Genomic DNA, 27,445 nt, shown 5'->3' with positions numbered 1-27,445 from the left:
ATTAAAACTGTCATGCAAAAATACTAGTTGTTATTTGCCCCAGAAAGCAAGATGTGTAAATTCATACATCCGTTTTTAGTCAATTTAACAAAAACAAGCTAAGAAATTATTTGGGTCAATAATAGAGGTGTGAACAAACTCCTAATTCATATAGGTATTGACGTTTCTCTTTGGTGTTCAGCATAAAATGTGTATATAAAACAAAAAATATCAACCAAGATAATCTACATAGAATTTTGTAACATAAAACTTCCTATTAATGGCCACATGGGTGCTATAAAAATACATGAGGTCCTTCTCTGTGCCATGTTTACCTTCTTGTGAATTTTCAAGCTCAGAGTTTGAGCGACAAGGAAAGTATAATCAGATGTGGTATCGGTAAATGCAGCTACGGGCAAGCTCTTAAACATAGGACAATTTTAAACCAAGTTATTGTATTTCAAAAGATTCACATGCTGCTTAGTTCAGTTCAGGATTTTGCAGAGGAGCAGATAAGCTCTTAGGTAGCAGCGCCTTCTTCATCGTCCTTTTGGTACTTGAGTCCCAGGCCTGGACACCTGAGTGGTCTCAGAATGCTAATGAACGGCCACTCTTCTCCTGCAGTACCCCATTTGCCTCTCCCCCACTTCCTTTTCCTCCACTGTTTTATATCCCTAATTTCTCTCAACACCAGGAGCAGCAGGAAAAAAAAGAAAAGAAAAGAAATGCAGCATCCTTAGAATTAGTTGCGAAGGAAGAAGAAACATTTCAGTTAAATTTTTCCCCATCTCACATTTGGAACTCTGACTTAGATGCCTGTCCTGGTCGTGGATTCTGGAGCACATAGGGGTTGGCCGTGGTCAGTGCCCACCAAAGAGCCCCCTCGCGCACACCACAGGGGGGCCTACCAGGTTACTAATAGTCCTCACGTTGTTTTGTAGGCTAGCTATTTTCAAGTCAGTGTTAACTGTTTAAATTGGTACCATCAGCCTACTTATTCTTTTCCCTTGACTTCCAACAGCTATTACCCTAATGAAAAATTTAAATTTTCAGGTTCCATTTGAATAAGCTTCTATAATTCCATAAATCTATAGCAAATAACAATCTTTCTCAATTTGGGTTTTATTCCATCCACTTCTTCCACACCTGGTGACAGTACCACCTAAAGATGCTGGAGCATATATCCAATTGTTACCATAGAAACTCCCCACCAGTATCCTCAATTACCATGTCCCACATCTGTAGTTAGTCCATAGGTTAATCATGACAATTTATGACAGTTTTGCTGTGCATTGTTCAAGCTCATATCTTGTTGGTTTCTTTTGATAATTTTCTTATATCGTTTCGGAAGACAAACTGAACTGAAATTTGTCATTATCAGTGAACATTTGATTAGTGCCATGAATAATTTTTCATTTAAAACTAGTCACCATAATTTTGTGTTTTAATAAACATTAATTGAAGATAATCGAGCATAACCCAGTTTTAAAGCAAGTCTCCAAGCCTTGCATTTGGTTATGTAATTGATTGAAAGCACAGTTCATTTGATCCAGATGATATCTCTGTGTTTTCTAAGAGTAGATGTTGATATGTTATGCCAAGAGAAAACTATATGAAAATATCATTTTACAGAAATAAAAAACTAGGTAAATTTTAACAATAGATGTTTTCTTATTTTACTTTAGTTCATGAGAGGATTTTAAAGTGAAAGATTTCTCACACAGGGAGATCAAAACTGTTGCTTTTTCAAAATTTATTTCTTCATAAATTCATGGAAACTAATGAATCAGTGGTGCATGGTGAAGTATATTTGCATAAAATATTTATTTTTTATTATGTTATGTTAATCACCATACATTACATCATTAGTTTTTGATGTAGTGTTCCATGATTCATTGTTTGCGTATAACACCCAGTGCTCCATGCAGAATGTGCCCTCTTTAATACCAATCACCAGGCCAACCCATCCCCCCACACCCCCCTCCCCTCTGGAACCCTCAGTTTGTTTCTCAGAGTCCATAGTCTCTCATGGTTCATCTCCCCCTCTGATTTCCCCCCCTTCACTCTGGTTTCTCTTCAGATTGCATAAAATATTTTAAATTGTGCTTATCAGACATAAAAAGAAAGAAATAGAGATTCTTGGTCTTTACAGCCTGTGTTTTGAAGATGGGATAATCCCTAAGAATACATTACGCTTTCATAGAATCATAGCGCCAGAGAGATTGTAGGTTGTTTTTTTTTTTTTTTTATAGAATATTGTTCGCCTACAAGTTTTATCACTGTCAATATAGGGTCCGTTTTTGTGATTTAAATTGCTATTAGGAATATTTTTATCACTAAAGGTAATCATTGGCAAAGTAATTTTTCATTCATGTGTGTGATTCCAAAGGGCTTGACACATTAGGAAATATATAGTTTAGAATTACATTTCTTGAGGAAAATGCTTCATAAAGTATATTCATTTTTGAAAATATGATTTAATTATAGAAATGAAACATAGGCTCATTTTTTTCAAGAACTTGTAGATATTATTTAAAGACTATATACCCATTGCTTTAAAATAAAAATTTTGCTCCTATAAACCTTTATAAAAGGCAGAAGTAAAAAGAGGATTATGTAGAACATACTGTATGTATTTAAATATGTAATGTATGTATTTTGTAGAATAAAAGAATGATGGATTTTCTGTGGAATTTCTTATATATCCTGTTCTCAATAGATAAGTCATTAATTGGTGTTATTTTTAACTTCTTGTTATGACCTTCTCTGGTGAAAGAAATAATAAAATTCAGCAGTTGTTTTATAAAACTAGGAATTACATAAAGGTGACACTAAAAGTTTTTTTACTCAAATAAATGGATAAATGAAGATTTTAAGATTCTTTAAAATACAAAATAACGGTTTTATAATATATGTGCCTTGCATTTTTCAGTATTCTGTCTACTCATATTATTTCACATTATCATATATGTAACTTTGAAAGACTTTCCTTTGAAAGACCATCAGACATAAGAATAAAATACGAGAGAAGTTGAATTGTCTTATTTCTCAGTTCAGGAAAAGCAGTTTAATAACATTTAGTGTTCATCCAATTAATACTAATTTACCACATGTAATGCATTTAATCATTCAGTTAAGTAATTAGTAAATGTAAAGGAATACATATGCCAGTTTCTCCTTGGATCATAACCTCATACCTTCCATCGTCAATGAACTCCCATTGATGCTTACTTGCTACATTCACCTTTTGATATCTGTCACTGATGTGAGATCTTTTTTTTTTTTTTTTTAATGTGATTCTGAAGACCCTTCAGCTTGAATTACATAGTTCTTCCATCCACAAGTATGGCTGAAAGTTGAACTTGACATAGGATCAATATGATCTGGGCTAAATATCTAAATGTGACTGATTATGTTAGCATCATGTCCACAGATCAATACTGAGTTTTATTATGAGCCTGACTCTATAATTGCGTTTAATCAATAAACTTTTGTCTCCTTTCCTTTGCAATTTTAGGATTGTGCCATATAGGTTTTAAAAACTACATTCAGCTTACATTTAGGACTCTACTTCTTGTAATTACCAGAATGAGATCTGTCTATGAATTTTAAGGAACAATGGAGCCTCAGCTCTACCATTGTCAGGAGAGTCCACTTTTATCCCGATAACTGATTGCTTGCCCGATGTGCGCTACATTTCTAACAGAGCTAATGTAGTAACACCCCAGCACTCCTTTTGGGTGGTGTGTGGCTTTTTCTCTATATACTTAGTAAATAACTCACATTGAAGACTTTGACAAAACATACCATTAATGAAAGCAATCATAAAAGCTTGCCTTTTGATAAACCCGCAGGGTCTACAGGCGTTGAAAGATGCAGTCTGTAAAGAACAGTAAATTTGGACCTTTGATTGAAGTGCCATTTGGGACGTTATGCTTTGTCTGCATATTTGCACAAACATGATGCTCCCTTTTTCATGTCTCCTAAACTTGAAGCTTGAGAGCATTCATTGCCATTTCTACATTAAGGTTGGTCCCATTAAATAAGACTCAAAAAAAAAAAAAAAAAAAAAGACTGGAAATGGTCCAGCGGAAGCCTGTGTGTTCATTTCTGCCCTAGTTTGCCATTTGGAAAGCAAGCTTCTAGCCATCGTTGCTGTTTTTTATGAATAGATCTGGGTTCTTTTCCAGTCGGTTCCTTCTGTAAATACATACTTAAAACGCATCTACCTTTCTTAAAATTGGAAAATAAGATTAGTTCTCTGATGAATATTAAAAGTAGCTTAGAGTGAAAATAGAAATTTCCTCATTTCAAATGATTTGCAGATTTTTCCAGGTCATTATTCATTAGGCTCCAAAAAATTACAATCTATGTTACTATGCTGAATTCTTGGCATCGTATTTTTTGTAATACAAAATAGTCTATTACCATGAGGCATGCATTTTGTGTTCAAAAACTGTATTTGCCCATTATTAAGCCAGAAAAATAAATGTATTATACATGCTTTTTTGAATTTACAGATGCAGACCGTTTTCAGAAACATGGTATGGATGAGTTTATTTCTGCCAATCCTTGCAAGCTTGACCACGCCTTCCTTTTTAGAATACTGCAGAGGCAGACTTTGGATCACAGACTGAATGATTCCTATTCTTGCTTAGTAAGTACAAGTCTGTCTCTCCAGTCTCCTATAGGTTAGAATGAAAGATTTTTTTTTTTTAAGTGAGAAACACTTGTTATGAAGCGGCATTTTATTCCTGACTCCTTTAATAACTGTAGTTGGGAGTTAAGGATGAAGGATTCCAATCGATTGCTTCCCAATTTGAAAATTATACACTTGAAGACCACTGCTGGGCCACTCAATAGACAGGAGAATAGACTCAAACAGACCCTGAATTGTGGTTTATCAGTCCCTCTGGAGAAGGCTGAATGAAAATAAAGGCTTTAATGAAGATAAAACAACCTCTGGGACAGGATTTACTAACACCTGTATAGACATTTTAAGGTTTAAATTCTGCTCACCCAATGTTGCTGTCTTTCATTTTTCTCTTTTGTTCCTAGAAGGACAACCCAAGTGATGGGGGAAAGAAACAGTGCGAGAAATACGACAGGGCCACATGTAACATTGAAAATCTTTGGTTTCATTTAGCCCTCCAAAGATAATTTGAATTCCTTAAAAAAAATAAATAAATGGGATTGAATTGAGTAAACTGCTACTCTGTGTTGAAACCAGCCAAAATTTGGAATATAAAGTATAGTTTACATTTTGAAGGAATGCTTGACTTCCTCAGAATGTGGGCATTAAACTGCAGCCTAGGCATCCATATGTGCCCTTCCAAGGATTTATATTGTCAGTGGCAGTTCCTCAGAAATGTATCCAGCCAGACTATCCCTGTTTCTATCACCACAGTCTCTTGGCTCCTGAATGTGGTAGCTACCTACAGTAAAGCTACCTTGTGTTTAAGATTTCCAACAGGATGTGCTCCAAGCTCATTGGAGATGTTTGAATAGACAGGAAGAACTGAAACCACTTATTGTTGTGATGACAACTTACTGCCCTGATAAATTTTTTATTTTTTTTCCTGATAAATCATTTATAGACTTTTTATTAAGTACTGCTTATTCAACATGTAACTATGGCTTAAACCCCATCCAGCCCAAACTTTACATGAAGAGTAAGAGCATCACAAAACCCTATGCTATCTTTCCAGGGGGAAACACACCTGGAGTGGACACCAATAAGGGACTTACCTGGTGGATTCCACTCAGCGGAGGGAGTTACTGAATGATTAGAAGTTGTTTGGGTTATGTGGATGATCCCACGTGATGAGGAGTCTGAGGAGAACACTACAGTGTGTCTTCAACTGTATCTAGAGGGTAGTAAGCATGGTGTGAGGAGACTGTTTGGAGGCAGGATGGCCCTGGATGTAAACCATGACTCAACAATTGATTTTCAGTGTCCTGAGCAGTTCACTAAAGGTCACTGAACTGTAGCCTATGTGTCTAAGCTGGAGATCGGAGTAACGCACAGGCATGGCGGTTCTAATACTACACAGACATGTTGTCTGTCTAGTTGAGCACCTGCGCCATCACCACAGTATTTGCTCTTTTTTCTCCCCTCTGCTTTGTCTTATTGCTGTCTTACCTTTTTGCATTTCTCACCCATCTTTTCCTTCTCTTGCACAGTTATCCTGCCCCCTTTTAAAACTGTTTATTTTTAGTCTATATTATCCATCGAAACGTTTTATAAAGCAACTCTGCTTAACCCTGACCTCCGGTGTTAGCCAAGCAGGCTACCTGCTGGTTCAGCTGGCTCACAAGCATCCACGAACACACACGCACCCTTCACATCTCATTTTAAGAGAACCAGAAACTATTGTAAGCCATTAGCCCTTGTTATTATTGGTCCTAGAGGGACAAAGAGAATGAGAACAATGTCCCAAATATGCAAATTACCAAATAGTATACGTTTACTACCACTAGACTTAACTGGAATTTTCTTAGTTCACTTTATAAAATGTTTTTGGCAACTAGGCAATTTCAATTATAGTATCTGCTTTAACCATTCTCTTTATAATTGATTCATACAGGGTTTGAAGTTTTTCAGAATGTTATTCTCTGTGACTGATGATTTAGATACTGTGAATAAATTTGGCCGATTTTGAATGACAGTGGAGAAAAGCAGGTAGCCCGTGTCTTGCCATGGCAATGAAGAGAGAATAGTATTCGATTACAAGTGTCCCAGATCAGGTCCAAAATTGGTGACATTAGCTTTATGAAAATAACATGAAACATACCACTAATAAAAAAAAAATGTCAAAAGACACTTGGATTCAGCTTCTTCTTATAATGTCAAAGAGTGCCTGAAGAAAAGCAAATCCTAGTACAGAAAGGAAAATTTTTTTTTCTTTTGCAGGGTTGGTTTAGCCCTGGCCAAGTCTTTGTGTTAGATGAGTACTGTGCCCGTTATGGTGTGAGAGGCTGTCACAGACATCTCTGCTACCTTACAGAACTGATGGAACATTCAGAAAATGGTGCTGTCATTGACCCAACCCTGCTCCATTACAGCTTTGCATTCTGCGCCTCTCATGTGCACGGCAACAGGTATTTTTACTTGCAAACACACAGTGAAATGTGTAGGGTTGACTTAGGAAGAGAGAAAAATGTGCTTTGCCACTATCACCTAGTAACTGATTTTAAATAGCAAACACTTCTTGCAAGAGGCGGGGAGAAAACTCACAAAGGAAAAATGTACATCAATATGCTGTTGATTTAGGTTGGCTGCACTTTAGGTTTCTTTTTGCCGTTAAAGCCACTTGAAAGAGAAAGGAAGAGAATATCTATGAGGTTAGAAGTTGCCTTTTAGTTCTTATGTACCACCTAGTACTAGGGGCTGCACAGCTTAAGTGTCCTCTGTATTTCTGTTGTTATGCATATGTATGTCTGGGTAAGGCTTGCTGATGGGTTTGTGTATACCTGATGCTTCTTGCTTTTCCACTGTGGAATAAGCTTTCACTGATAAAGCAAGATAAATAAGGAGGTTTATGTGGAGTCTTCTCTTAGCCCCTTCCCTAATCTATACTTCATTTTATTTTATTTTTAATTTTATTTATTTATTTGTCAGGGAGAGCACAAGCAGGGGGAGCGGCAGGCAAAGGGAGAAGTAGGCTCCCCACTAAGCAAGGAGCCCCCCTAATCTATACTTTAGGAACAAGTGTCCCCTTTTAGTGTTTTGAGCCAAAAGGTTAAAAAGTCACCTAATGCAGGCCCCCACCATCATGTGCCTCTAAGCTTAAAATCTCTCTGTGTCTCAGTCCCTCTCTTCTCTTAATCCTGTTCCCAGGGAACCTTTTCTGGGGTTCCTCCCACAAAGGAGATACCCTTTCTCCCATCCCCCTTTTAGCTTGTTTCAACCATTATTCCTTCTCATTCTCTCTCTCTGTACTTCCTTTCTTCCCACAAGCCTGTGTAAGCTTTTACTAGCCTCACAACAGAGTGGTCAAGGGACTCTGAAGTCAGACTGCCTGGGTTCAAAGTAATACGAATTAATAGTGTGAGGTAGGGCAAGCTTCATAATCTAGTCTTGTCTGAACTTCCCTATCTGTGGGAAAGATATAACAGAGTATCTCTTTCAGAATTCATGAATCATCATAGGGATCAAATGCATTAATGTATATCAAGCACTTCGAACAGTGCCTGGCACATGAATAGTCAAAAAAAAGTTAACTGGTAGCTCACGTTGTCTTAAGTATCGTTAAGCTGTCAAGCTACCTTTCCATTGTTCTCTTTTATCTTCCCAACCAAATTTCCATCTCCATTCCTCTCATTGGGCTTCTAGCTCCTCGCTTGCCAACAAGGCTTCTTGAGATAGACTGGGTAAGGACCTAATCCAGTAGCCTTTTCTCCAGCTTCGCCCTGCTTACTCCCATTGAAAAGCTGATGCTCTGGACTTTCTAAGGGCTTGTGCTGCTTGAGACACTGCTTATTTGCCCTGATGCAGCACTATCTTATCTCAGCTCCCTTCTTATTTATTTTTGACCATCTCTTTGCTAATAACTTTTTTTTCCTCCAGACTCCCAAGTGCAGTATAGTTCTTTTCTCACATCTGTTCTTGAACTTGCTCTGTTCTGAGAATTTTTCTACTTCACAGAAAAATTGTACTTCAGTGATCTTGCCCCTTTCCACAGCTTCAGTGACCTGTCTTTATACAGAATTCCAAACCAATTACTCTCCTAAGCTATAGGTCTCTATCGACAATTGACAGCTTGAATGTTCTGGCACTTTCAACTCTCTGTGTATAAAATGAAGTCCATCATCTTGGGGTGCCCGGGTGGCTCAGTTGGTTAAGCATCCAACTCTTGATTTGGTCTCAGGTCATGCTCTCAGGGTTGTGGAGATCGAGCCCCACATCGGGCTCAGTGCAGGGTCTGCTTGGGATTTTCTTTCTCCTCTCCCCCTGCCCCTCCACCCCTCTCTAAAATAAATAAATGTTTAAAAAAGAAATTAAGTCCATCATCTCACTAAACCAGCTCCTGTACCTCTTTTAGCTCCTAACAGGGTGCCTGGCAAAAAGTAACACTCCTGGCACAAAATAGGTATTCCGTAAACATTTGGTTAATGAATGAATGACTGCGTTAGTTATGTGAATATCACTTCCATTCATGGCCTATTCATTTTCATTCATCTTTTTCTTTTACCTCCTAGACCCAGTCTGTTGCCCGTGCCAATGCTCTGCCTTTGTAGGACCCCTCAAGTTGGTCTTTACCATTTCCATTGCACTATCCTAACTCAAGCCTTCTTTTTCTTCTTGCTTATTTATTTTTATACATCTCTCTACTACTTCTTTTTCTCCCTACAACAGTCTAGCAATCACCTTCAAAATTACAGATTAACTTTTATTATACTCCTTTTGGAAAACTTCAGATTCTTGTTTGATTATGAAATTAAAGATAAGTTCCAAGCTATAGTATTAGGCTTTTCTCAACATCATTCTTTTCCCATCTACCCAGACTTCTCTCCAAGTATCCCTCCCCACATAATCTTTACCCCAGGCAACTTGTTTATTCTCCACGTAATGTTTCTCTTTTTCCAAGTTTGTGATAGTCCGATATCATAAAAGTCCTTGAAGAAGACTTCTGTTAACACAAACACCAAACACCTTTTATCTGTAGTTTCCTTATAAACTTTATCATGCAAACCTACATGCTAAATCCACACACACTGCCCTTCTTCTATCCCACAAGGTCATAGTTTGAAGGCAAAAACTGGTTCTCTTCACCTGTTATGCTCTGTAGGAGGATGTGCCACATTGCCTTGCATGTTGTGGGCACACGATAAATATTTCTTTTAAGATTTTATTTATTTATTTGACAGAGAGAGACACAGCGAGAGAGGGAACACAAGCAGGGGGAGTGGGAGAGGGAGGAGCAGGCTTCCCACGGAGCAGGGAGCCCGATGCAGGCTCGATCCCAGGACCCTGGGACCATGACCTGAGCCGAAGGCAGACGCTTTTAACGACTGAGCCACCCAGGCACCCCCACAATAAATATTTTTGAATTGAAGTCGTCGTTGTTGCCAGTTCTTATCCCACAGTAAAATAAAACCAATCCTAGTCTCAGCATCTGTTCAGGGTTTTACCTCATTATGGAACTCAGCCTTACTTGGGAATTAGGGGAAAGTTGCAGATGATAGTCCTGTCTCCCATTACCCCAAAGTAAACCGTCTGCACTCCACAAACTTTGCTGGGTGGGCAGGGGGCGGGGCGGGGGCAGTAAGGGAGCGGCGAGAACAGGGGACAGTTGGGATGGCTAACGGAGAGCCAACATGAGCGACTTTTTTACTAAACCGGTTTCTTAGCTCCTGGTTCTGTCTGTCTTCCTCCCAACCAGTGGATATCAAAAGAGAGGTCTCCCAATGTTAGGCAGGGCTCGGAAATGCAAGAGGATAAAAAGATTGCAGTGAAACAGACATACCCAAAGAACTGTGTATGATCAGATTATTGTAGTCATTAACACTGAAAGGGATAATCAAATTGAGAACATTAAGTAGGAAATTCAGCTGATGCCTCCCCCAAAACGGGTTTGTTTGAGACACATTTTAATGGAAAGTTACTGAGGCACCTGGGAGCTGCTGCCTCGAGGCAGCCTGATTTGAATCTATAGGTTGCCATAGTTACTTTTATTCTGTAAAACTATTGTTTTCTTTATAATGGTACACTGTAAAGTGTAATTTAAGGTGTGTTTATATGTTCATGCGTGCATTATACCTAATATTACACATTAAATCAATTTTCCAGGTTAAAATGTGTACATTTTCATGTATCTCTGGGTGGTACAAAACAAATTGGAGTCGGTCTGGGATTCAACATTTGGGTGACATGGAGCTTAAGAAAAAGGAGAAATGCCGGTTTTAGGGAAATTTGAACCTCAGTTTAAGGTAGAAGTTATCTAAGATAAACTGAAGGGGTATGATGTTTCCTGTAATCTTTAGAGTCTAACAGATGTCATGCAGAAATGTCATGCTCTCACAATGAAAGCATAAAAAAAGAGGCAAAAGATCCCTACTTGAGTCTGACTCTAAAATCTGCAAAGTGACCCAGGTTGGGCAAATCACTTAACCTTTCTGAAACTCTAAGGTGTCATGTGTAAAAGGGGAAATATGGTAATTATACTCTATCAGTATTGATTAGTTGTTATTCTATCATGCTTGCCTTTGCCAGTCAGCCACGGGGATGGAAATTGTGAGAGGAGAAAACCGGGAAAAGTAGGTAGAGCTGCAATACCTCATGCTAAGTGCAAATATCGCAGCGCATATGTAATTAGACTCTTCAGTGTTTTTGCTAATAGAATGTTCGGGTTTTAGCAACCTCGCCTTATGAACATAAGCTCCTCTTATCCAGGTCTGCAGTATCTGATATTTATACAGACTTTTGTTGAAAATACTGTCCGTGTCAAGTCGGACTTTTCTACGGTGCTTGCCATAGTCTGTCTTTATGATCATTTTTATGTCTGTCAAGACACACATTCAGAGCACCGTTTTGCTCATTACCTGAGCTACCTCTGTCAAAAATTCAAAAGGAAAAAGGATCGCCTTTTGTTATCGACTGAAGTGAAGGACAACAGTGCTGTCTGGATCGGAAATGTTTCCAGGAGCACATCCTATTACACAGCTTTGAGCTCTCTAGGTGCTCTCTGCCACCACATCTCCCGTGAATAGCACTCGGAGCGTTTCAGAATAAAAGAATAGAGTTAAACAGAAAAGGTCTGGCTGGTGCTAAGACTGAGGAGGAGAGAGAAAAGGAAAGGAAGAAAGAAAAAAGTGAGTCAAGGACAGAAACAGACACATTCCTGCAGGAGGACAGCCTCACACTTGGCGATCGCGCCGCTGAGGACCCACAGCAAGGAGAAAAGAGACTTTTGGAGACAATGCATTACAGGGCAAAGTTCTAGGTTGATATGTGTGGTTATACATCTCGGTTTTGCTCGTCAGGCTGAGGGTGGGGAAACTGAAGCAGCAACACAGAATGGCTTTTTTGTGTCCGTTTACCGTAAGGTGTATGTCCAATGTCTTCGCGGGCTCTGGGGCAGTTTAGTAGGGCCGTCTGCGGCCTGCTCCGCACCCGACAAGGGCCAGCTTGGCTGCACCAGCTTTCAAGCTGGACGGTGACATGACTGGAGTGCATATACAAAGTAATCCCTACTTTCTCTGGACTCCAGATTATGTCACAGAGTAGTAGGTGGCCTCCGTGGGATCGGTCACGTTATTATATGACGATGTCTCTGTCTTCATAGATGATAACATTTCCTCTTATTTATCACTTCAGAAATTGTGCCTCAACTTCCTGTCTCTAATTTTAGAGACCATGATGCTTTTTGAGGAAAATCATGGATAATTGCATCAAATAGGCTTATCAAGGATTTTCCTTACGACTTTTTTTTTCCTTTACCGCTTACTTCTTCATTCTAGTCTTTGATATATGACGTAGAGAAAACAAGTGTAAATGTCCTATCAGTTGCGAATCTGGAGACTCGCTTCTGGGACAGGTGGGCAACCAGATCAAATGCTGTAAGCAAGGTTTGTCTTCATGTAATGTGGCCAGGTGAACAGGTTTCATGCTACGGGTGCAAAGGTGGAAGGGACAGTGATCAATGAGTACCTCTTCAATATACTCTGAGGCTTCTTTGTGGATTCTATCAGAAACTATAGAACAACCTCAAATCTACCTCAGTCAGGCTTGCCCAGCAGTAACATCTGTCCCCACCGAGCTTGGAGTTCAGTACTAGAGCAAAGTAATTATGCCTTTCAAAACAAGACAGACAAAAACAAAAAGTGAGTGGTAGGTGAAGAGACTTAGTATGTTGCAAATAGCACTGAGCTAGGAGTCAGAACATCCGCCTTCCTGTCCTGGCTCTCCCATTTCATTTTGAGCAGTTGGTCCTGTCTGAGCCTCAGTTTCTCATCTGTTCATTATGAATAATTATATCAATGCTGCATCCCTCATGTTGCTGGAAAACACTGTGGGCCTAATGGGACAGTGGCAAAGATGTGGCCGAAAGCAGGAGTCAGGAACACAGTCATCCAAGGTAAGTAAGTCACTAGACTGCAACTTGAGGAATAGTTATTAAGGTCAGTTGCCTCTGTTTTCCCTCCACACCATTCATTCACAGCATAAAGCTAAAGATTTTTCTGAAATAATGCATAAAAGAGCCATAAATCGTTAAGGAAGAGAGAAGACAAAGGGTTTTTTCAGTATGTGTTAGAATTCAAATCAGGTTAACAACAGCTTCAAGATCTACCCCACTAGTGTAGCTTTTCTTAAGCATGGGACCTTTGGAGCCTTCTTAGTGTCTAGAATTAGGTGTGGAAAAGTTTGGGGTCTTCAGTTGGATTTCCATGTAATTTTCTAATGTGCTAAAGTTTTTTAAGAATGTAGTATGTAATGCTGTTACATAAAAAGCTGTCTATGCACATCTATACCACTTACTATTACCAGTTAGTTTAGGGTTTTTAGATCTATGGGGTTTTTTTTTATCTTTATTTTTTATTTTTTTATTTTTATTTTTTAAGATTTTATTTATTTGACAGAGAGAGACACAGCGAGAGAGGGAACACTAGCAGGGGGAGTGGGAGAGGGAGAAGCAGGCTTCCCGCTGAGCAGGGAGCCCGATGCGGGACTCGATCCCAGGACCCCGGATCATGACCTGAGCCGAAGGCAGACGCTTAACGACTGAGCCACCAAGCTGCCCCTTATTTTTATTTTTTAAAGATTTTATTTATTCATTTGAGACAGAGAGATACAGAGAGAGAGAGAGAGAGAGAGCATGAGCAGGGAAGAGGCAGAGGGAGAGGGAGAAGCAGGCTCCCAGCCGAGCCGGGAGCCAGACGTGGGGCTCGATCCCAGGACCCTGGGATCATGACCCCAGCCGAAGGCAGACGCTTAACCATCTGAGCCACCCAGGTGCTCCTAGATCTATGTTGATGCACAGAATTAGCCTATTATTTTCCTTTCTCATACTGCTCCTGTCAAGATGTGGTATCCAGGTTATCATAGCCATATAAGATGAGTTTGGGGAGCTTTCCAGCTTGCTCTGGGTAAGTGTCAAATGACTTTTTTTTTTTTTAATATTTATCAATAACTCATCTTTAAAACTATCTGGGCTTTGAGACTTATATGTGGAAAGATTTTTACCTACTGCATTAGTTTATTTTGTAGTTAAAGTACTATATAAGCTTTCTGTTTATCTGTGTGAGTTTTGTCAGGTTATGGCTTTTCAAGAAATAGTGCATTTTATCTAAGTTTTCAAATGCGTTGATATTAGGTTCACCTTGTTCTCTTTGTACTTTTTGCTCTACCTGCTTTTTGCACATTCTAATATTGTTTATTTTTACCTTCTCTTTTTTTTCCCCTCAGTTCATCATGCCAGAAGTTCGTAAACTTTATTAGTCTTTTCAATAATGTAACTTTCGGCTTTGTTGAACTAGACTGCTCCTTCTCCTTTTCATTAATTTTTTTAAAAATCAACTTTTTAGAATAATTTTAGATTTGCAAAAAAATTGGGAGGATATTACAGGGAATTTCTGTATTTGTTCCCTCTAATGTTACCATCCTATATTAGCATGGTACATTTGTCAAAACTTAAGAAACCAGCATTGGCACGTTACCATTAACTAACTACCGGTTCTTATCTGGATTTCCCAGTCCATTTTTTTTTTTTTATTGATCCCAGTCCATTTTTTTTTTTATTGATGTCCTTTTTTTCTGTCCCAAGGTCCAACTCAGGATGCCATTCATGCTGCATTCAATTGTCATGGCTCCTCTGATCTGTGGCCGTTCCTCAGTCTTGTCTTGTTTTTCACAACCTTGACAGTTTTGAGGAGTTCTGGTCGAGTATCTTGTCAAACATCCCTCAACTTGGGTTTGTGTGACATTTTCATGGTTAGAGGTGATGGGTTTTTGAAGAGATGAAATACTCTCTTCTCTCAGCCTGTCAGGGAGTACATGATACCCATAGAACATCACTGGTCATGTTAGCCATGATCACGTGGGTAAGGTAATGTATGCCAGGTTTCTCCACTCTAAAGATAGTACTTTGCTTTCTCTATATTTTTTGAAAGGAAGTCACTAGGTCCAACTCACACTCAAGTGGAATTAAATGGCACTTCCCAGAGGGAGGACCAGTTACATACTTCATTTGGAATTCTTCTGCAAGGAAAATTGTCCATTCTCCTCTATTTAATCAACCATTTGTTTATGTCAATCCGATTCATATGTAGTTATTTGGTACTTTGGGTTATAATCTGATACTGCTTTTATTTTGTTGCTCGGATTATTCCAGCTTGAGCCATTGAGAGCTCTTTTAGGCTGACTCCCTGTGATGTGCCCCATCCTTTTTTTAATTTAAAAATCCTTTGTTACTTTCTGGTTATAAAACATGCTTCAAAGTCCTCTTGTATTTTCCGTGACTGGTGAGTGGAAAGTTGTCACTACCGTGTGGTTTCTTCCTTCCGCTTAGGCCAATTGTTACTTTGTATTGTACTTTGTACTTGAGGTTATTTATTAAGGTACATTCAAGTTTTAAATTTTTAAATCTTCCTGGTAAATGGAAATTATTATTATCTAATGATCCTTTTCATAACTATCAATGCATTTTGCATTCCAGTTTACTTAGATGGTTATTAATGTAACGTTCTTTTGGTGGGTATTTGTCTGATACGTTTATTCATACTTTTAGCCTTTCTGTATTTTTGTGTTTTAGTGTACCTTATAAATAGCAAACTAGATTCTGATTTAATTCTCCATTATGACAATTTCTGTTTTTACAATTAGCATGTGTGCTGATGCAAGTAAATTCATTTCTACCATTTGATTTTGGCCTCTTTTTTTTTGACTCGTGTTTGTAAGCTTTTTGTTTTTCTTGCCTTCTTGTTTCATCCAGGATCTTCTATTTTTTCCTCCTCAATAGTTTACATTTTCCAACATTAAGATTTTACTGTGCATATTGTGTATATTTTAAAGTTTTATGGTAATCAACAAATTTTCTCTCCTTCTAAGAGTGGAGAGACCTTGGAACATTTTGCTCCAGCCATGCCCTTCCTCTCTCACATGCTTATTTTGCCTAGTATTTTAGTTGTGTCCTTGTTTATTTATATTCTGTTTTATACTCAATACTTGCTTAGATTTAGAAATTATTTTCCTTTTTCCTAAAGTATATTCTTTGGAATTTCCAATAATGGAGCACCTATAGATAGTGAATTTTTATTTGGAATTGTGCTTGTTTCATCCACATTTTATAAAGAAAATTTTGCTAGGTGTACAGTTCTAGATTGACAGTTACTTTCTCTCAGAACTTTGAAGATAATACTCCATTTTCTTGTGGCTTCCTTTGTTACCAATAAGAAGGCTGTTCACAATCAAATTGGCATTCTTTTGAGGGGGATTAGTCTTTGCTCTCCAGATACTTTCAAGATTATTTTGTTCTTTAGTGTTTTGTGGGTTCGCTATAACATATCTACATGTGGATTTCTTTTCATGGATTCTGTTTGTGATTCCTGTGGATTTCTGATCCATGTGCCCTGATATTGAGTAAGTATGGATTTCTTTGAATTTACTCTGATTTGGATGTGAATATCCATGTTTGCCATCATCCTGGAATATTGTTATCTCTTTAAGTACTGTTTCTCCTCTAATCTCACTCTTTTCTAAAATTCCAAAGATCATATATGAGGCATTTTATCTTCTGTATCTCTTTTAATGTCTGTAATACATATTCTACTTATTTCTCCAGCTGCATTCTATGTTATATTTTTAGTTCTCTTCTAGTCAGAACTTGGCAAAGTTTTTTCTATAAAGGGCCAGATAGTAAACATAATAAATCTTTTGGGCTTTGTGGGTCGTATGGTCTCTGCCACAATTGTTCAACTCTGTGTTTTAGTGCAAAAAGAGCCATGAGCAATATGTAAATGAGTGTGGTTTGTGTTCTTGTTTTTTTTTTTAAGATTTTATTTATTTATCTGACAGAGATACAGCGAGAGAGGGAACACAAGCAGGGGGGAGTGGGAGAGGGAGAAGCAGGCTTCCCGCTGAGCAGGGAGCCTGATGCGGGGCTCGATCCCAGGACTCTGGGATCATGACCTGAGCCGAAGGCAGACGCTTAATGACTAAGCCACTTAGGTGCCCTGTGTGGTTTGTGTTCTAATAAAACTTTATTCATAAAAACAGGTGGTGGGCTATAGTTTGCCAACCCTTTCTCTACTTTATTCTCTTTAGCTATAACATCTACTTTTCAACCCACATAGTGCTAATTTCAATTACTAAATATTTTAGTTCTGGAAATACTATTGGGTTCTTTTTAAAACCCATTTGATTATTTCTGAACATCTCTGATCTGATTCTTGGTTTTTATCCCCCCCCCTTTTTTCCTTAGACCTTTTATAAATTCTATTCTGATCAATTTCAATAACTAAATTTTCTAGGTGTTTATGTCTTATTTCCACTGACATTTTTGCCATGGTCTCTGTTTTCTTATTCAGCTAGCGTTTGGTTTTTTTGTTTGTTTTGTTTTTAGTAAGCAAATATACTTGAAATTCATGAGAATTCTACAAGGACTGGTTTGAGAATACTTTCTTTTAAAGAAGATTTGCTCTTTTATTTGGTGACGGAGGTGCTAGTGGAGCTACTTTATTTTCTTATCTTGGCGATTTCTTGATTGCATAGGTAGTTCCCAGTTTAATGAGGCCAGGCATATGATGCATATTCTCAGGAAAGACTCCTTCACTCACTCTTCAGATGTTGTAGAAACAGATTTACTTGTTGGCTCCCCATTACAAGAATATTGATTCTTTTGGGACCATCCTTTAACTGAGAGTACAGCCCATTCATGGGTCCCAGTTTTTGCAGGAATCTCAGGTTCAGCAGTCCGTGGGTCGCTGACCCAGTGGTGCATTCTCTTAAACATAGCTGTAAAGCCTCCTTAGTACACACATTTTCCCCCAAGGCAGCCCTGGTGTTCATACTCATCCCTGCTTTGGTTTCAGTTTCTGGTTCATTTTCATTTTCCTAGCCTTTGGAGGATTTGTTTCACTGTCTTAGGAGTTTACCTCATTTAACTATATGCTTGTTATAACTTATGCAGTGTTTAGGTGTTTTGTAGTGAAAAGGGATATTTGGGGTATCAAGTCAATCCACTATACTAGAAGCAGAAGTCACATGATAAAATTTGCGTTTTGAAAAAATATATATATTTGAACATCTCTCTGTAGAACCTGTTGGAGCCCTTTCTATAACCTCTACTTCAGGTTCCACCTGATTAACTGCTGCTCGTCTGTCACATCTCAACTTCAATATCATCCCAAACTGACTCCTTCCCTGAAAATCCGTACTACCTCAAAGCTTTATACTTTTGCCCTTCTTCAGTGTAATTGTACATTACTGTCTGATTTTTCTTTTTTATGCCTTTCCCTATTAAACTCTGTTAGGGCAGGAGACATTTTTGTTGCGCTTGTGATAAGGAAAATCTGTGTCCTAAGATGGCCACCAAGCCAGCGAGAGAGTCCCAGCCCCTGCCCTGGGGCTCTTCCGGCTTCTTCTCCCTGCTGTGCTTCCCTCACGCACCAGTCCGGGTCCTTCTCCCTGCCCCGCTTCACGCACGCGCCAAAAGTGCCAAGTATGCGGAAGTAGAAGTGTATAAATTGCCCCCTTTGTGCTCGGGGCTCAGACCTTTGGAGATCACTCTCTGAGCCCACCAGCATTAAATAAACCTCCTATCCTCCAAGATCTCCGAGTGCCGCTTGGTTCTTCTGTCGGGCGATCCAGTCCAGGTTCCGTAACACTTGTATTATCCCCAGGACCTAGGCAGGTACTCAGTAAATATCTGTTAAGTAAGGAAATGAATGACATGGGACCATTGGTTTACAAATTTTATGGGTGAAATATTGGGGCACTTGGTAAGTAGAGTTTACAGTTAACTATTGTTCTTAATCAAATGCAATGATTTTTATGACCCATGGAAAGACCCTGTGTAAACCAGAAAAATGGTATCATTTTACCACACAGAAATTAATAGATTAAGACAATGAAATACCTTTTTATGTATAAAATTGAAAATGATTATAACAAATGATAAAAACCGCAGTTGATGAGGTTGCAGGGAAATTAATCATTTCACGTACATGGGTCACAGTGCAAACTGGTAAGTACTTTCTTAAAAAGCAATTTTGTAGTATCTATCAAATGTTGAAAATATCATTACATTTGCCTTAGCTTGGGGTGCCGTAACAAAATTCCATCAACTGGGTGGCTTAAACAATAGAAATGTATTTTCTCACAGTTCTGGAGACAGAAGTCAGAGGCCAGCAGTCAGGTGCTGGGGGAGGCTCTCTTCCTGGCTTGCAGATGACTGCCTTCTCCCTCTGTCCTCAGAGAAAATCTCATTCTTCCTCTTCTCATAAGGCCACCAATCCTATCAGATTAGTGCTCTACCCTTATGACTGACCTCTTTTAACCTTAATTACCTCCTAAGCGGCTCATCTCCAAATGTAGTTACATTGGGGGATAGGGCTTCAACATATGATTTTCATTCAGGGTGGACACAATTCAGTCCACAGCACCACTTAAACTAACAATATGCTTTTAGGAATTTACCCCAAGAGGGCACCTGGGTGGCTCAGTCGGTTAAGCATCTGTCTGCGGCTCAGGTCATGATCCCAGGTTCCTGGGATCCAGCCCCACATCAGGCTCCCTGCTCAGCGGGAAGCCTGCTTCTCCCTCTCCCACTCTCCCTGCTTGTGTTCCCTCTCTTCGCTGTGTCTCTCTCTGTCAAATAAATAAAATCTTTTAAAAAAAAGAATATATTATATACTTTATGGTAGGAAGAAATACAGGAAAAAAGTCTAAATTCAAATGGAATATTGGATTAATAAATTCTGGTACATTTGTAAAATGAAGTATCATGCTTCTATTAAAAAGCATATATTAGGATATTTGAATAATGTGAGATGCTGATACTTCATTATAAGAATTAAAAAATAAAAGAATCCAATTATAAATCAGAATTAAAATGTTATGATTAGGGGCGCCTGGGTGGCTCAGTCGTTAAGCGTCTGCCTTCGGCTTGGGTCATGATCCCAGGGTCCTGGGATCGAGCCCCGCATCAGGCTCCCTGTTCCGCGGGGAGCCTGCTTCTCCCTCTCCCCCTGCTTGTGATCCCTCTCTCACTGTGTCTCTCTCTGTCAAATAAATAAATAAAATCTTTAAAAAAAAAGTTATGATTAGATTTTATAGAACTAAAACTGGAATTATATTTACAAAAGGATATTACCTATTATTTATGATTGGGACATCTAAAGAAATTTTAATTTTTGTCTTTGTGTTTTTCTGAATTGCTCTCCTAAATTACGTACATATAGACCTTTAACTAAAAAATTGGTTTGTTAAAATAATATTAGGTATGGGTCAAAGATGACCTATCAGAGGAATACTACCAATCTTATGCTCTTTATTTTTATCTAAAAATCACCGTAATATTTTGTTTCTCTGGACTTGTAGAATGATGTGCAGTAATGAATTTAGTTTGATTCCAGGAGAGGCCAGTTATCAAACACCTTGATTACTGTCCATGACCTGTGTGTTCATCAGTAACTTAACAAAAAGCTGAGTCACAAGATCTCATATCTTCATAGAGTCCAATTACTGCATTTTTAAAGAAGTATCTTATTTTCTAGAACCTCCAAAGAAAATAGACTACAGTAGGAAATACAAATAAGAATTAGGGAGGAGTGCTTGGAAAGAAAACAGGATTTTAAAATTTCATTTGCAAAATATTTTCTCATAGAAAATGTTTCTTCTAGCTCAATGAACGTAAGGGTCAATTAATTTCTTCTGGATAAGTAAAATTTACGGGAAAATTAAAGGACACTGATTATGTGACCAATATATGACCATCCAAATGAGGTACCATTTTGTTTGGAACAGTAAGAAGTGTTCTAGGTTAGGGAACAGAAATATGAGACTGTTGTTTTCTTCCTTCTCTTCCCATCATTTCTTATTCTCATGCTGTGTCTTCCTCTCCTTTTTATTCTGTTCACAAATGGATATTGATGGGAAATACACGAAGTGCAAAGTGACTTTTACCTGCTGTGCTGTGAGCAGAATTGACAGTCCAGAAATGCTACTCCCTACGTGTCTCTGCCCTTCCCACTTTGTCTAGAGGAAGCTAAGACGTCCCACATTCCTCATGGGAGAGGGCACATAAAAAGAAGCCTCTAAGAAACTCAGAAGCACCATGAACTTGGTCATCTGCCCTGTCATTGCTTGCAAAATAGCTTTTATTGCAAGCCTCCAAACTGCCATGACAAAGGATCATACTTGATGAGCTAGGGAGGGAGGGGGTTGGGAAATCTAGCTCATCAATTTACCAGACTTGTCTACACAATGTTAACTCCAGGGGTATTAGTTCCTGAGCACTCTGTTCCAGGCAACATGCAGACTCCTAAAGATTATAAAACCAAGGACACTTTTATCCCTCAAGTATCTAGAGGCTGGTCTAGCTGATAAAACGATTGAGAAAATAACCACGGAATATGTTACAATTTTCATTAAATAATAAAACAGATGGCTCATCAGCACTAAATGATGCTTTTTAAGTGGGAATTGTGGAGAGATCCCATGATTAAATAATTTTGAGAAGTGATGTCAAACAGATTTCTTTACTATCAGACTTCTCAAACACCTTAATATGCCTTGCTTCCATTATGGACCTCCAGCAAGGTCTCATAATTTGAGACCAGAAAAAATCCTTGGGCTCTCTAACCCTCTTTTTTGGAGGATGTTTTCAGGACCATTGTTTTTTAAAACCTGTTGGCAGCCAGATGAATTGGGTATTAAAATTCGTTCTTATTGTTCTTCATGGGCTTCTGAAAGGTTATATTATACTGGAAAAAAGGACCATAAAATGTGTGAACTATGAACTGTTCAAGGGAAGTGAAGCTATGAGGTTAGTCCATATTTAAATATTTAAGCACATTCCCTCATTGATATTTGCTCTTCTGCTCAAATGCCTGACTCTACAACCCAGTTTCACACTCTTTTTCTCTTAGATCTTTCTTGAAATACAATGTAATGATTCTTTCCTTCATAGAAACTAATTTCTTATCAGAACTACCTCAAAAGCCGTGAGAGATAGAAGATGGAGAAGATAATACTCTTCCTCTCTCTTGTTTCTGAGTAGTCTTTCAAAAACACCCTTCTCAATTTAGAGCTTATATTGTACTTTTTTACAGAGAGTTGATAGTGATGACAAGATGTCCAGAATACAGAATGGATTCTGTTTGTTTCTAAATGCCTAATCTTCCAGATTGACGAATAGCACGAGTTCTAAAATCCATCGTGAGATCTCTTCGTTCATGTAGGAATTTAATAAAATTAATTTGTATAGGCCTTAAGACGTATAGGAACTATTTTTGGACAAATCTGCCTTTCAAAAAAGGGTGTGTGTGTGCGTGCGCGCCTGTGTGCGCATGCGCCTGCATGTGATGCTTTCTCTGAAGGCAGAATGAGACCCAGAGGCAGATGTAAGAAGAAGATGCTGACTGGTGATGGGTATTGAGGAGGGCACGTTCTGCATGGAGCACTGGGTGTTATGCACAAACAATGAATCATGGAACACTATATCTAAAACTAATGATGTAATGTATGGGGATTAACATAACAATAAAAAAATTAAAAAAAAAAAAAAAGAAGAAGATGCTGAGCATCAGCGGCAGAGTTCCATTGTGTGCGAATTCCTTTTTTTAAGAATCTTTCCAGTATAATTAACATAGACCTAACTACATTTGCTGTCCCTTTGCTTATTATGTAATGCCAGAAGGAAGTTCTGTGTCCTAACTTGTTTGTATCTGTAATTAAAGGAAATGCATCTACCATTAAACTGTCTTTTATAATTTGCTCATATCTTAAACTTTCATGGAACACTATTCTTACGAAAATCATGTGATTTCAATAACTACAGGCCCCAGGAAAAAAATGAGAAGTTTAAATCTCGAGACATGAGCATGCCCTTTTTTTCATTGGAACAAATTTACTATTTATTTATTAGTCATAGAATTAAGCTCCAGTTAACATTCAAATCAGAAAATTGGCCTTTTACTTTAGAATTTTCAATAACCATATTTTAACATTGTCTTTTTATCAGTATCAAAGAGGCATTACTTATTTTACTTTTATTAACTCAGGGGAAAAATTCTTTTATTGAGACTTAAAGCAAATGATTTCACTAATAATTAAAATGGCAGGTAAATACTAAAAATTTTCTGCTAAATGTAAAAACAGCTAACTTTTGTCAGATCTTTTTACCCAGAGTACTTAACTATAATTCCTGTACTGTTTGCTTTTCAAAAAATTTCCTGTTTTACCTACTGTTATATGATTTAAAACGTTCTAATTGATTTATGCCCCATTAATACTAATAAGCAATATTTGTGATATTACTCATTCATGAGTTTTTATTATCTGCTATAGCTGGTATTTTTATATTCGGTGTATCATTTATTCACTTCTTTAGCATTTATTTGCCATTTAGCATTTAGCATCAATTTGCCAGCTACCATTCTGGGTACCAGGGGTGCAGCACAAAGGAGGCAAACAATAAACAGATCTATCACATGTGGGGTGATGGCATATTATGTACAATGACCAGCAATAAAGCATGTTAAAGGAGAAGAGACCTGTGGGAATGAAAGATGACACCTTTACAGCAGGTGGTTAGAGGTAACCTCATTAATCCTGAGTCATGTGGGTAGACATGAGAAGACAGTGAGCAAGCCCTGTGTGCCTCGGAAAAGACCCTCCCAGGGAGCAGCATGTGCAGAGGCCCTGAGGCCTGTGAGTTTGAGTCTGTGTTTGAGGAATAGCTAGGAGGCCAGAGTGGCTGGAGTGAAGGGACCTGCTAGGAGAGGTAGAGAAGATCAGAGTGAGTGTGTGTGTGTGTGGGGGGGGGGGTGTTCTATAAGGTCTTGCAGATCATTATAAGAATTTTGGCTTTTGGAATGAGTATTAGCATTATAAGGTATGGCTTGGGCTTGGAAAAGGCTCACTGTAGTGTGTTACCAATACTCTGACATAGGAAAGACTAGAAGAGGGAGACTAAGGAGGCTGTAACCACACTTGCGGTATGTTTTGAAGGTACAGCTGACAGCAATAAATTTATAAGCTGAGTTTATAAAGCTATTATTTTAAATCTCTATTACCCTGGGTCTACTAGATGAATGTTCATAGAATACAAGTAGTTTAAGTTTCTCTTAAAGCTGCTTTCTGCAAGTACAAATTTTAAGGACTGACTTTGTTGAGATTTTTTTTTTTTATCAGTGGCGCCTGGGTGGCTCAGATGTTTAAGCATCTGCCTTTGGCTCAGGCATGATCCCAGGGTCCTGGGATTGAGTCCCACATTGGGCTCCCTGCTAAGCTGGGAGCCTGCTTCTCCCTCTCCCTCTGCCTGATGCTCCGCCTGCTTGTGCACGCTCTCTTTCTCTCTCAAATAAATAAATAAAATCTTTTAAAAAAGTAAAGAATTACTGATTCAGTAGCAGATATTTGAAATTTTATTGATATTTAAGCTTTCTGCCTTATATAACTAATATAGAAAGTGTCTGAGGTAAGTATATTTAAAATATTCCACATTCTCAGATACAGTTTACATTTTCTTTTAAAGATTTTATTTATTTGAGAGAAAGAATGAGAGAGAGAGAGAGAGAGCACTTGGGGTTGGTCAGAGGGAGAAGCAGACTCCCCGCTGAGCAGGGAGCCCGATGCAGGACTCGATCCTAGGACTCCAGGATCATGACCTGAGCCAAAGGCAGTTGTTTAACCAAGTGAGCCACCCAGGCACCCCAGTTTACATTTTTTAATAGAGATTTTTTTCCTCTTTATTATTTTCTGTGAAGTGTAGGGGAAAGAGAATAAGACATGGGCACTAAGAGCCCCAGATTTGGAATACAAGAGAACCTAGGTTCAAGTCCAGGCTCCTACTCTTTCTAGCTGTGCGACCTTGGGGAAGTCACCTAACCTCCCTGAGCTTCAGCAGCTTCCTTTCTTGGAGTCTGGAGAATGGGTTGCTGTGTATGCATATGAAATAGCACAGTACCAGGGGCATATTTAGAATTTTGTTATTTATCATTGTTTTGTTTATTTTAATAATGGCTATGACAAGGAAGATACTGATGACACAGGACATATTTGCATTTATTGGAAAGAATAATTTTAATATTTTTTAAAAGATTTTATTTATTTCACAGAGCAGGAGCAGGGGTAGGGACAGAGGGAGAGGGAGAAGCAGATTCCCGCTGAGGAAGGAGCCTGACGCAGGGCTGGATCCCAGGACCCCGGGATCATGACCTGAGCTGACCGACAACTGAGGCACCCTGGCGCCCCGGGAAAAATAATTTTAGAAGGAGCTGTTACCTTGAGGCATGACTGCAGCAAAGCTGCTGTTTATTCCCAATCACTTAGGTATAGATGTCCACTTCATACACATAATATTCAGTACATAGACTGGTGTATGCACTAAAAGGCATGTAAATAAGGACAGGTCCAAAATACTAACTATTGTATTTAACTTGTCAGATGTATACTGAATTTAATAATAAACTCACTAAAATGACAGCCTTTCACTGTATATAACCATCTTTATCTTAGTGAAAGCTGACACAAGTGATGTTCCTCTGACTTACCTTTCTCGCTTTTCATCACCTAAACCCCTGGCTCCGTTGTGTCGGGTAGGCGAGGTGCCCCAGTGAAGTTTAATATGACAGGATGACTTGCTGTATCGCTGTGGATCACAATCTCCTTTGACAGTTGAAGCAAACAGTAAAATTCACTCTAATATAACCATGTGGTGTCTGTCAGAGAGCAAAGCCAAGAGCCGTATCAGTGATCAGAATAATAAATATAAGTTCTTTATTCTTTCTCACCAAGTTTGCATAGGCGTATATCGTGAAATGCCGACCCACAACTTTGTGGTGTGGATTTTTGTGCTATCTATATGATAACACAATGTAGTTATAGTTTGCATCTGAATGCTCAAATTCCCAAGTTAATGATGTATATAAAACTCCCTGCTTGAACTTTTGTGATCATTATTATACTTACTCTTAAGTTATAGTCTTGGTTTTGTGCTATCATTTGCTCAGTGGGAATTGACGCTGAAGTAATATGTGAAAAAAATCCATTATATTATAAATTATTGTAATATGATAAATTATTATAAAGTATTGGGGTTAGCTCAGAGTTCATTATTTTGTAATTTATAGATCAGACTTTCTTTTCTCCTTCCTAAAAATATTTGAAAGACCAATATTTGCCATTAGTTTTTCTGCAGTTCACATTGAAAATACATTCCGGTAGAATGTACTATTCTGACTATGAAATAAAATAATTGATGTTTCCCTATTTAGGAATGAAGTATAATTGTAAGATTTTCAAAGCATAAATTCCAGCAGCATGTGCGTTTCTGAAATAACAAATTATTTACTCTATAATGGCAAAAAAAATTTTCAGACTTAAATGATGCTTTGAGATGAATAAAAGGTCTTTAGGTCATTATGATTCAGGTATAACTTTAAAATTAATTGCTTTTATCCTAATTGACTAGTTGCAAGCATCAAAGATACACATGCACACGCATGTTTATATGTATATGTGAAACGAATGGGAGCCCCAAATAGCAATCTTCTGGGGAAAGTTATATCAAGCATTCATTTCTCTTTGTTTTTCATAATCATTTCTACCTATCTTATCCATAAATATTAAAAATTAGTTAAAATTGTAAGTACATAAGTCTTTGGGAACTAAAATACCTTTAGAAAAATAAGCTAATAGAGGAAGAAATGATTGGTGTTTATCAAATGCAAAAGATTCATTTTGTTGAAATAGACACTTTTTGAATATGACATTAATAGGTCTTTCTCATTGCGTTAACAAAGTTACAGTTCATAGGTTCAAAATTGTTGATGACTGTTATACAAGCAGATACTTTTTTTTTTTAAGATTTATTTATTTGACAGAGAGAGAGATAGTGAGAGAGGGAACACAAGCAGGGGGAGAAGCAGGTTTCTGCCTAGCAGGGAGCCCGATGCGGGGCTCGATCCCAGGACCCTGGGATCATGACCTGAGCTGAAGGCAGACACTTAACGACTGAGCCACCCAGGCACCCCAATATACAACCAGATACTTGAACTGATATAGAATAAATTCTAAATCCATTATTAGAAATATTTTATACTTTTAATGCTGATCTTAAGTAAAAGAAGATTTCTGTTCAGTCTTCATAACTACCTCTAAAAGTCCTGATGTGAACTTGCCTTGATTCCATAGGGATATTTGGCTGAGCCCAAAATGCAGGAACATAGCTAATCTGTGTTCTCTATAAGTTTTTATTCAACTATTTGTTTTGAATTCTAAGCCCCCACATTTAAACAAAAA

At 38.2% G+C, this 27,445-nt stretch overlaps 1 protein-coding gene across 17 annotated transcripts in view; it reads left to right on the top strand.

Annotated features, from left to right (window-relative positions):
- The window catches only part of CADPS2 (calcium dependent secretion activator 2), a 518,420-nt gene that overhangs the window by 367,860 nt on the left and 123,115 nt on the right, over positions 1–27,445 (top strand). For all 17 annotated transcript variants that reach the window (XM_078059524.1, XM_078059520.1, XM_078059523.1 and 14 more), the window contains 2 exons: positions 4,500–4,636; positions 6,893–7,080. In XM_078059524.1, coding sequence (XP_077915650.1) covers positions 4,500–4,636; positions 6,893–7,080 — 325 coding nt within the window. The remainder of the gene's footprint in view (positions 1–4,499; positions 4,637–6,892; positions 7,081–27,445) is intronic.

The sequence above is a fragment of the Halichoerus grypus genome, chromosome 12 (assembly GCF_964656455.1).
Source record: "Halichoerus grypus chromosome 12, mHalGry1.hap1.1, whole genome shotgun sequence".
NCBI lineage: Eukaryota > Metazoa > Chordata > Mammalia > Carnivora > Phocidae > Halichoerus > Halichoerus grypus.
The sequence above is the reverse complement of the archived record's forward strand: the minus strand, read 5'-3'. Positions and strand labels throughout refer to the sequence as shown.